Here is an 11,701-nt window from a genome sequence, read left to right on the forward strand (position 1 = left end):
TCCGCCAATAGGAAGTGGCCGGAAGTAGAAAGGGGCGGGGGAAGCGTTGAGGGCGAGGCGCCGCCCGGCGGAGAAGGAGAGCGCAGGCAGGCGAGGCGGCGGCACCACAAAATGGCGGCGGGGTCAGGCAGCGCGGCGGCCGTGGCGGCGGTAACGGGCGGCGGCCCCGCGGGGCCTCACGCTGTAGGCGTTACGGCGGGCGGCGCCGCAGCGGGGAGCGGCGCGCCGGTTCCGGGCCCCGGGGCCGTGCTGATCGGGGACCGGCTGTACTCGGGTGTGCTGATCACGCTGGAGAACTGCCTGCTGCCCGAGCACACGCTGCGCTTCACCCCCTCCATGAGCAGCGGCCTCGACCCCGACACGGAGACCGAGCTGCGCGTCACCGGCTGCGAGCTCATCCAGGCGGCCGGCATCCTGCTCCGTCTCCCGCAGGTAGGCCGCGGTCCGGGCCTGGGTGGGGCGCGCAGGCCTCGCGGCGGCCCGGCCGGGTTAAGGGCTTGGAACGGCGCACCGTGAGGCCTCGAACGGCTCCGGGCCGAGCCTCAGGGCTCTCGCGGAAGGGATTGGGGGCGGCAGCAGGAAGCGCTGATGTAAGCGGGGGCGGGAACCCCGTTGGGCTTTGTTAAGGCCGGGCTCGGGGCTGGGGGTGCGTGGCCCTGGTGGGATTCGCTCGGAATGAGTTTTGCTGTGGGTTCAGAGCGAAACTTCCCTGACTGCGGACTCCCAGGTACTCGAGTTGTAAGAGGAAAGCCGTGTTGGAGTCACGCTCCTTCCCTGCCCCTAAGGAAATACCCTGTGATGTTTTCTTTTGGTTTTATTTGTTGTTTTTCTGGCAATGTTCGGCTCTTCTGAGTGCGGAGGTTTGGGGGCTTCAGATTGGTAATATTTGAGGTGATTTGATTTGCCACTGCAACAGCAATGCTCCTTTTCTTTAGATACTGCTTAACTAGCTTGTTTATTAGCTTCATTTTGGCGTTAAACCTGTTGCTAATCACCCAAAGTGTTGTTTTCTTGACCTGGGAATGGCTTTATTAACACCTGTTATGACTGCTTCTTTCTTAGGTTGCTATGGCTACAGGACAGGTGCTATTTCAGCGTTTCTTCTATACCAAGTCTTTTGTAAAGCATTCCATGGAGGTAAGAAACAAACATGATGTGCATGGCTAGAAAAGTGACTTAATTTTTACTCTGTTTCACCTGGTTGTCCACCTGGATGTGGTCGGAGCATTGGTAACTAATACAGACTGATGTAACTTTGCAAAGCTGCACGGTGTTTAGTGATTTCTGTGAAGTGTTTTCCTGTTTTTACCACTGTTTTCTCTTGTTATCCCTCCTTAAGCTATTGAAGGAGATGAGCTTCCAATTTGAGCAAAGTATCAGTCTCTTGCAATATTTCTGTTTCAGCACGTGTCAATGGCCTGTGTTCATCTGGCATCCAAAATCGAGGAGGCACCGAGGCGCATCAGGGATGTAATTAATGTGTTCCATCGCCTCCGACATCTGCGAGAGAAAAAGTAAGCTCAGGTTTGGAAATAATCTGGAGTGTTTGCTTTATATTTCATTTATTTGACTTTGCTGGCTGATGTTGGTATCATTTTGTGTCTAATAAATTGGAGACCGTGTTGAAAAGATCTCATTAAGGAGAAAGGGGAGTTGACCAAGTTAAAATAAAGGTTTTTGGTACTAGAAGTAATGGTGGTGTATCTTAGCTTTACACAAACACAACTTAACATGCATAAATAACTCCTTGGGTTTAAGTTTGCCATTGAAATTTGACATTGTCTTGCAGAAAGCCTGTACCTCTAATACTGGATCAAGAATACGTGAACTTGAAGAACCAAATTATTAAGGCAGAAAGAAGAGTTTTAAAGGAGTTGGGGTTTTGTGTTCATGTAAAGCATCCTCATAAGGTTTGTATTGTGTACATTAACTTCATGCTCAGTTTTTCATGTGATACAAATGCTTTGAGTTGGGTGCTTAATTCCATGGGAGCTGTGTGGTTTGTTCCTGAGAACAGTAGGTAATTCAATGCAGCTAGCTACTCGTGACATCTTAATCATTCATTGTGCATTTGCACTCATTTGTTGACTAGTATAAACTTTTCCAATTAGAGTAGTTTCCATTCTCTTGCTTTCCTTTCAAACCTAGGAAAAACCTGCTGAATGCACCAGGGACACAAAACGTGTCGGGCTGTTCTTTGCAAATGTTGTTCTGCTTCCGTTGTTACTTATTGCAGCTAGCCATATTTTCTCCCAAGTTACAGCTAAAAAGGACTCGTGAGTTGTGTAGGAGAACATACCTAGCTTGAAGACGAGCCTTCTAGATGAATAGCATGATGACTGAGCTCAGAAGACGGAGAGCTAGGAAGGTCAGATCTGGTTGTGTGTCGACTCATGCCAGCTTCTGCACTGGAAAGCAGAGGCTGTGTGGGTCGATGTTGCAAACACCCATGTGGAGTGTTTTAGAACTTGAAAGGAAACTGGATGCCTCATGGATGTCCCTCTGAGATATATAGGTGGCTCTGAAGATTCTTGTTAATAACACAATAACCCATATCTTCCAGATAATCGTTATGTACCTTCAGGTATTAGAATGTGAACGTAACCAACACCTGGTCCAGACTTCATGGTAAGTTGATTTTCTTTGTTACAAGAGACCAGCAGGGGCAGTAGCAGAAATATGTCACTTGATGTATTCTGGGCAGCAGTGCTCAGAAGTGATTGTGGGCCACAGCAGACAGCTCCAGTGTTTCTTGGAGTGCCCAAACTGCTACCCAAATGTTGATCGGCCTCTTAAGTTTGAGGCTCTGTTTTAATGGTAAGGTAGCTTTCCGCCCTGACTTCTCACTACCCTCCTCTCTGCTTTCACCTTTCAGCTGAAGGGAAAACATTGAGTGGTTAAATGGTTCTCTTGGGATTTTGTTTGTTTCTTGTTCTCTGTAGAAAATTGTGTAGTCAGTGTGCTGCCAGGCTGGGAAATGGCCTTTCCCATTGCCTGAGTTTGATTACAGGTGCGTCAAAACATCTCAGCACAGATAAATTTCTCTTATCCCTATGGATAATGCGAGGTATCAGCTTCTAAGACTGGATAAGCACATTGTATTCCTGGTTACCGAGACACGTCCTCTGCCTCGTTGCTTTCATTACTGCAAAGATTTGCTTGGATATGGGAAGCTTAGGAGAAATTCCAGGTCTTAAACGTAAACAAACAACGCTTTTAAGCAGCGATGCTTCTGAACCATGCCGTGGTTTAAAAATAGTGTGAATCCAAAGATCATATTTCTGCTGACTGAACTGTCTGGTACTGTGGCCTGTGTACAGAGAACCAGTTTTGACTTTTCTTTTCTGTACTCTTTTAATCAAAGGGTAGCCTCTGAGGGTAAGTGACTAAGACTTCTCCTCTGCTGCCCAAGCGCTATGGTGCAGGGATAGCTGCCGTCTTCAGTCAAACCAAAGCAGGCTCTCCAAAGAGAAGGCTGACTCTAGACAGGTGGTATGCACATGATAGTATAGTAACTGGCCAACTGCTTCTTGTGCTTAAAGTATAACTTATTTTTATCGTGTTTTTTTCTTTTTTTCTTGACTGTTGTACGTTTTATAACTTGGTGGTTGATATTTCGAATGGTTTTTAATATTAAATTCTTATAACTGTTTTAAAAAATGTGTTTTTAATGATAAGAGCAAACGGAGGTAGGATTTCATACATCTCTATATGGTTTAACAGAATAAAAAACCTGAAATTTAATTTCAATCTGTAAATGAGAGAAATCATGTGATACTGATTTAGGACTTGAAAATCCATACTCCATATTATTCCAGTACTGTTGCATGTGGGTCCCTTCAACTTGGCGTAACCTATGAAGCATTCAGATGTCAATTACATATTACTCATTTCCAGTTTTCTACTCTTTATCAAAGGAAGGAGGGGTAAGTGAGGAGGAGGGAGGAAATTACCCCATTTGAGAAGCATTTCTGATGCTGCAGTGACACATCTGTGTGCTGATGCTTGTAGGTTCCAGTACTTGAAAACAGGTGGATATCCAGTACAGTTGTTGCCTTTATTTTTGCAATGTGCATTTTAAACGTTACCTTTTGGATTCATTAATACGTTGTGACAAGGATTCACTTCCTCACACACCTGATTCTGAGCCCACACAGAAAGCTTACAGTGACCGAGGTTGGAAGCAGTCAAGTTTTTCAACTTGGCAAGTTAAGCAAAGCATATATAAAGTTCTAATGTTTGAAGCACCACTCTTCTACTCTTGTTTGCTAAGAGGTTTCTTCCCTCATTTTGTGTTTGTGGTATAATATGAGTGGCTTTTAAAGGTCTTTTCTCCTAGAAAGATGAGTTGGTGGTTATGACTGCTCTGGGGCAGCAGTTGCTCTTGTCTAAAACAAGACAAGCAGAGCAGGTGGGAGTTTGACATCTAAAAGCTTCAGGTTCCTTTCAGCTCTCCCATGTGAAATGGATGCAAGTGTCTAGACTGTGGTCTCTGGTTTGGATGTCTTGGAGGCTGGTGAATCCTTGTATAATGGTACCCACATCATTAATAAGAACTACTTTCAAAAAGCTTACTATATTGAGGATTTTGTTTCCTGTTGTTTTCCCCATCTGATACTTTGCTTGACATATGTGCTCAAAAATCTAGATCTTCTTAAGGGCTTCAACTGACAGATTCAGAGGAAGTTACTTTGTATTTAAGACTTTAGAAGAATAATTTTCAAGTGTACTGACTGGAATATTATATGCAATATTTTACAGTTTTCTCATTCTGTGAATATTCATTTTAAGCAACATTATTGACATTGGACAATTTGGAAATCGTGTTTCATGTGCCAAGGAGGAGATCTGCCTGAATACTGAGCATTCTCCTGAACTGATGTTCCCAGAGACCTTTCATCTATGCCTGCTTTTTGCATGGAGAAGAATTCTGTTCAGGATGGAAAGCACTGCTTCCAGAGGAGAATGGAGAATGGATCCCCTGAATCTTCAGTGGAGGCTGACGTGTGCTGAAGTGGACTTCATTTTCATGGGATAACTGCCACAGGAGCTGCTGCTTTTCAAACCATCTGGGCTCAGCCCTATTGCAGAGAAACATGTGAACCTAAAAGTCTGTAACTGAGTACTTCAGCTTATGTTGTATGTTGTCTTCATGCAGATCCTCTCTAGTGCATGAGAGCAGGCCAGTAGAGATCCAGGAGGAAAAGTGAAGTTAAAAATGGTTCTCATCTCACAGCTGAATTTTCAGCAGCCAGTCAGTCAAACTTAATTTCTATCACACATCCCTCCCCTTGAGGGTTTTTTTCTTTTATTTTTTTAGTAAAATATTCAATTTTTTTTTTCTTTTTTATTTTTTTAGATCTATAAGAATGTAATATTGAAGTCTAGTTGAATGCAGAAAGAAGCAGAACTTGTAGAAGTAGGGGGAGGAGCGGGGGGAAGATGCAGAGGGGCATCAGGAGGGAAGATCTTGTGCTCTGCAACTCTGTTATCCTGTCTTTCAGGAATTACATGAATGATAGCCTGAGAACAGATGTCTTTGTAAGATTTCAGCCAGAAAGCATTGCCTGTGCATGTATATACCTTGCAGCTAGAACGTTGGAGGTGAGCCTGTGGTTCCATTAACTTTGAGTTTGCTAGGTCTTTTAGTAGAAGCAAAAACTGAGTGTCTCTTCCCCTCCCTTTCAGATTCCACTTCCCAATCGTCCACATTGGTTTTTACTCTTTGGGACAACAGAAGAGGAGATACAAGAAATCTGCTTAAAAATTTTGCAGCTCTATACCAGGAAAAAGGTTTGTGTCTTTCATATCACGAGTCCCCTAAAGACAGCAAGTTGAAACGCGAGTTGGAAAGCCTTACCCTGTTTGACACCAGCTGCAAGCTTGGTGTGTTATTGGAACAGCATGCTGCTCACAGGGTCTAGGTCCTTGTCCTAGGAGTAAGTGGAAAGTCTAGTTTACAAAGCTGTGTTATAAGCAAGGCTCTTGACCTTACAGGTTGATTTGTCTGACCTGGAAAGTAAAATAGAGAAGAAGAAATTAGCAATTGAAGAGGCAAAAGCACAAGCTAAAGGTCTGCTACCTGAAGGAGCCCCGGTACTGGATAACACATCAGGGTTTTCCCCTCTACCTAAAAATGGTAAGCAGTGGTTGAGTTGTTTGGAATATTTTCTCCTGCTCTCACGGTAGAGTTTGAATAGTGTTGCAACTCTGAAAGTCTTGAAGCATATGAAGACTGAATTCAAGTTAGTCTAAAGCTAACTTAACTGTGTACTGGGAGAGATTTGCTTGTATGTGGTTTTGGCAGTAAACTTAATAGTCAGTGTTGGCATGTTATACTAAAGAAATACAGCACAGATATGAGTGGGAGCTTTGGTAAGTAATATTTCTGGGTGAGAGCTCTGAAACTTGTGGTCTGCTACATTCCAGATGATCGTGTCCTCAGTTTCTCTTGCTCATTATTCCTCTCTTTTGTGAAGTGGCTTTGAAGGCAATATGCTGCTATTGCAGTTAACTCCCTTGTGTGACAGTAATAGCAGTATTTGGGTGGAAATGTTTCAGGTTAAATCCTGACTTGGGGTTCTTCAGATCCACTTTTGGGCAGCTGTGTGCTCTGGCACAGAGGGATGTACCTGAACAACACAGTAGGTGCAGTAGGGATTGTTAGAAGCAAAATGAATGCAGCGTGGGGTGAGGCTTCAATCCTTATCTCTTCCAGTTAGTATTCACATTTTCAAAACAAGGTAACAAAGGCTTCTTTTTCTAGAGTCTCCAAAAGAGGCTAAAGGAAATAAACCTTCCCCGCTCCCTGTTCAAGCAATGAAGAATGCTAAAAGGAAAGCAGAAGGAGCAAAAAGAACGGGTTCCAATAGCCCAGTAAATGGGTAAGGTTTGCATAACAAAAACTTACCTTTTCCTCACTGTTACTTTAAACAAAACTCACTGTGTTTGTTGTCCCTTGCAGGGTTCAGAAAAGCAGGGAAAGCAGAAGTCGAAGTGGGAGTAGAGATCAGAGTTATTCAAGGTCACCATCCAGATCTGCATCCCCTAAGCACAGGTATGGAGCGCTGCTGCACTGAGGTGGTGGAAAGGTAACTTCAGGGAGTCCTGAGAAATAGAATCACACAGAATCACAAGGTTGGAAACAACCTGCAAGATCATCCAGTCCAACCACCCTCCCATTCCTATCAGTACCACAAGCTACTAAATCATCTCTCGTAGCTCCTCATCCAGGCGCCTCTTGAACACTGCCAGGGACGGCGACTCCACCACCTCCCTGGGCAGCCATTGCAGTGCCTGACCACCCTCTGAGAGAAAAAGTTTCTCCTAATATCCAACCTAAACCTCCTCTGGTATAACTTCTGGCCGTTTCCTACTATTTGCCTGGGAGAAGAGGCCAGACCCTTTTGCACCACAGCCTCCCTTCAGGAAGTTGTAGAGTGCAGTGAGGTCTCCCCTGAGCTCCTCTTCTCCAGACTGAGGCTCTTCATGCAGACAGAGGGTCAGCGTGTTTCCTGTGCTGACCTTTAGGAGCTGTTAATGAAGCAATGTAGAGTTGTTGGACTTAATGTCATGTCCTTGCTCTTCCTGTAGGAAAAGTGAGAGTTACTCCACGTCCAGTGGTTCCAAGTCTCACAGCCGCTCCCGGAGCCGCAGCGACTCTCCTCCCAGGCAATTCAACCACAGCTCGACTTACAAAGCTTCCAAGGTGAGAAGTTACAAGAAATCCAAAGACTATAAATACACAGCACACAAAGCCCGGAAATCACGCAGCAGGAGTTCGTCCCGATCCAGGAGCCGATCCCGGGAGCGCTCCGACCACTCGGGGAAGTACAAGAAGAAGAGTCACTACTACAGGAACCACAGGCACGAGCGTTCTCGGTCCTACGAGCGAGCAGCTCATCGTTATGACAGAGACCATCCTGGCCACAGCAGGCACAGGAGATGAGAGCTGTGAGAGGTTCTTTCCTTTGGAATTTGAGCAGCGGAGCCCTCCTTCCCCGTTTGGCCTTTGCTGCATAGGGGTAACCTGGCTTGTAAACCACTTGGTCTCAGTAAAGTCTGTGTTACTGGTTATTCTGTGCTTGCTGTCATGTATCCAAAGGAAAGATGCTAACAGGATACAGTCACAAAAGGACTCCATCTGGTATCTGGCTCTGTGGCTGTTACTCTGGAGGTCAACTGCTAACTGCAGAGCTTGTCTGGATGCTCCTCTGCCTGCTCTTTAGTAATCTGCATACTGTAGCACGTAGAGTGTTGCTTGGGCCTTCCAGTTCTGCAGCAGGATCTGCATTCCTCAGCTGGAATGCTGTGTTGGACGGTCCTTCTGTGGAATTAGAAGGCCCAAGGAGGTTCACAAAAACCATTGGAGTGGCTTGGTGCTAACAAAGCTGTCTTTTCATACTGACTCAATTATGTTGAACAAATGTAAGGTGACTTTTCTAGAACTGATGCCTATATTAGGTTATATATGTGTATATATATTTTGCAGTGTTACAGTACAGTATGGGAATACGGCCTTACTAGCCTTTACACTTTATCCACAATGTAAATAAGCATTTGTTTAATACAGGTGAAAGATATATACAGAAAATTCAAAACTTGAACTCTATAAACAAAAAAAAACTCGTGTAGAAAGTTCTGATAAATGTGAAAGTATTTAGCTCTGTGTATTGAGAGTAGTATATTTTTTATCTGTGCAATGCTGTGTGCAGGCCACCAGCTCATAAGACATTTCCTATATATACACACTTCAAGTGGTTTGAAATTCTTTACTCAGGATCTTTGATGCTCTGAAGAATTAGTAGTTTGTCAACCTGCATGCTTGTTGAAGAGAAGCCTTTTTAAAGCAGCCAAAACCCCACAGCCCAGTAGTATCAGTTCTAGTGGTATATCTGAGCTGTTACACTCGTGCTCCCTTATTTCATTAAAATATTTGATTTTATATTAATGGAACTTCATAGTAATTTCTTGAGAGCTCTACCACTCTGCCTACTTGTAAAGAAGGAAGAAATCTGGTGTTGAATTGAAGGGATGTAACAAATTGTAGAAGACTAATGGCTAACCTGAGTTGAGTATAAATGCAATAGATGCTGTGCTGGGGCCATCCTAGAGGGGTGGGCTGAAATCAGGTGCTCTTGTTCACACCTTACAAGCTGTCAGTAGCTCTTCCTAGGAGCCTTGCCTGCTATTTTCATCATCTTTTCTGGAGGAACATGGGATTCATGAGAGCTTTCAGTGCTCCTAATGGGAGTTACCACTTCTACAGTACAGTTACCTGTCCTAAATGCGTCATCACTTGCTTCAGTAGGTGACCCTGTTTCTTATTCTGGGGAAAGATTAATTATTCTCTGGACACCTTGCAGTGGTAACTGTCATTCTGTGAGTCTCCACCTTGTTTCTGATTACATGTCAGCTGAGAAGAGGCAACAGATGAGACAGGCAGCTGATTCAGGAAGGGCTCTGGAGTTCCAACAGAATGCTGCTGTGGAATGTAATGAGGAAGTCAGAGTAGGAGAGGGATGCGAGTGAGAAGCTGTGCTGGCTGGTTCCAGCCAGAGTCGCTCCCTGTTTAATCTGTTCCTGCATCAGCAAACTCTATGCTTTATCTTGACCTTTGCACACAGATGGAAACTAATGTTTTCATACCTGGCTTGCCAAGTGATTCATTGAGTAGAAGTCAAAGTATTAAAGTAGTTAAGACTTATTGCAGTACAAAAAGTGACTTAGATCTATCCTTAAATGTCTCTAATAGAAACAAACAGAAGTGTTTTTAATCCTTCCTACCTGCTTATTACTTGGAGGAAGTGTTTCCCTGCTCAATTACTTCCTTCTGCTCTGGATGCTTCCCAAAACACCACTTGCTCTGCTCCTGAGGTAGGCAGCAGAGAGGAGAAGCAGGTTCACAGCTGCAGCTTCCTTCAGAATGACTCTTGGAGGAATTACCTGAGCTGAGTGTCACGTCTGCTGGCTATCAGTGTGGCTGCCATCCAGCACAGCCCAGGATAAAGGTAAGAGCTGGGCTATGTACTACTTTCTATCTGAACACTGTGTCACTTTGCATAAAAATCAGCAGCTGTGCTTTAGGAGCTGTGCTTGTGTGCAGTGCTGAATAAATGGTGTCCCTTAGCCTGCAGAGGAAAAAAAAAATAAGGGAGCAAGTGTGTGTATGTTTGTCCATTGAAGTGGTTTGGTTCCAAAACAAAAGGGATTATATCACAGCATTAAAGGACATCCTGTTCTAGGAGAGAACAACCTGTCTTTACCAGCAGAAAGCCTGAAACAGATAGCTACACAGAATGTCTTGGCAGGGAGGCAGGGGTTGTGAGAAGATGCTCAGAGCAGCTGGAGGAAGTGTAAAACAGAGCTGTTGAAATGCGAGGGCTGAGCCATAGGCAGGAGTAGGTGCACCTCCCTGAGCCAGGTGTGCCTGTCTCACCTCCTGGTGACATGGCTGAGCCTAAGGACAAGCAGTGCTGCTTTACTTTGCTCCAAGACCACAGTGAAAGACTTCACCACGTGTGTTTAATAGCTCTAGGGAAGCTTACGTGCAAGTAGTTTTACTGCCTCGACCGTGCTGAGGGCTCACAACTGCTGTGTGTCACAGTTCCTGGATAGCAATGCCACATGTTAATAACCTGCTGAAAACTTGGTTCCAGAGCTGGGATTTGAGCTCTTTGCAGCTGTCTCAGCTTAACAAACGTTTTAATTAAATCCAGGTTTCTTAAATTAGCAATCTTAGGTTAGGCCCCTGCAGTTGATATCAAAATAACTGATGCTGATCTACAAAAACCCACGGATCAGAACCTGGGTGTTCATGACTTAACGTGCAGCTGGCACAGCTCAATTTCATCAACAGTGGCTCTGGTCCTCTTGCACACTGATGAGTAACTGGGTAACAAGCATAGCTGCTCTCTAGGAGATTACAGAGCTGTGATTCATGAGGATCTGCTTGTCACCACTTCAGGAAGACTTGTTACGAGAACAGCTATCTTGGGAAAGTGTGAGAAGATGGGGGGGAGGTTCCACTTCTGCTGGGAGCTTCCCCCTCACCCACCCAGCTCACTGCATGGGCCTCAGGAGCACGGCCAGCTGTGCTGCAGTCAGGGGGCAGCTTCAGATCTTCCATTGGCTTTGGAAGATGATGGCAGCAGTTTGTGGTAGGATGGCTGTTCTTTGCGTTCAGCTTTCTAGAAGCTGTTCAGAGTGAACTCTGCTGACCCAAAGGCAGCGGATTAGAGATTAAAAGTCATTTAGACAGAGGGAGTGGTTGTTTTAAACGTTATTTTTTTCTTGTTTGTCTACAGATCCACAGATCATCGCTCTAATAATGACTTATAGTTCTGCAAACACTGCAGTTATCCTGATAATCAGCTGGAAAAAGTGCCAGAGACCTGCAAAAATGCACCCTGCACGGTGACCAACAGGAGCTGTATGAATGGAGTTGACTCAAATGTAGAAACTGCAGGTAGCAATTACTTAACAGTGTTGCTTCACCAGAAGAAAAAAAAAGGTTCTCCCCATTGTACTGTGATGCAACTGCTCCTTGAGTTGCCAGGCAACCCTTGTTTTTATTGTCCTCAAATGCGGGTGAGAAATTGCTAAGCGAAGCAGATCTGCATTTGGTGTATGCATCTCAGGTTGAGCTAAATGGCATAACAAAATGGTGCCCCGTTAGACTGCGGGCGGCGGAGCTGAAATC

At 44.8% G+C, this 11,701-nt stretch overlaps 1 protein-coding gene across 3 annotated transcripts; it reads left to right on the plus strand.

Moving 5' to 3' along the window:
• The first annotated feature begins 34 nt into the window (after window positions 1-34).
• Window positions 35-8,950, plus strand: CCNL2 (cyclin L2). 3 transcript variants are annotated; one of them, XM_048967406.1, is made up of 11 exons: window positions 35-432; window positions 1,063-1,137; window positions 1,405-1,514; window positions 1,790-1,910; window positions 2,564-2,628; window positions 5,505-5,604; window positions 5,689-5,793; window positions 5,998-6,139; window positions 6,767-6,884; window positions 6,965-7,057; window positions 7,594-8,950. In XM_048967406.1, exons 1-11 carry the CDS (start codon window positions 112-114, stop codon window positions 7,946-7,948), a joined length of 1,605 nt encoding a protein of 534 aa, XP_048823363.1. In that variant the 5' UTR covers window positions 35-111; the 3' UTR covers window positions 7,949-8,950. The 3 variants fall into 3 exon arrangements, with proteins under 3 accessions (XP_048823363.1, XP_048823367.1, XP_048823366.1); XM_048967410.1 differs by lacking the exons at window positions 35-432; window positions 1,063-1,137; window positions 1,405-1,514; window positions 1,790-1,910; window positions 2,564-2,628 and adding an exon at window positions 5,000-5,110; XM_048967409.1 differs by lacking the exons at window positions 35-432; window positions 1,063-1,137; window positions 1,405-1,514; window positions 1,790-1,910; window positions 2,564-2,628 and adding an exon at window positions 5,035-5,254.
• The last annotated feature ends 2,751 nt before the right edge of the window (window positions 8,951-11,701 follow it).

This window comes from Lagopus muta, chromosome 21 (genome assembly GCF_023343835.1).
Source record: "Lagopus muta isolate bLagMut1 chromosome 21, bLagMut1 primary, whole genome shotgun sequence".
Lineage (NCBI taxonomy): Eukaryota > Metazoa > Chordata > Aves > Galliformes > Phasianidae > Lagopus > Lagopus muta.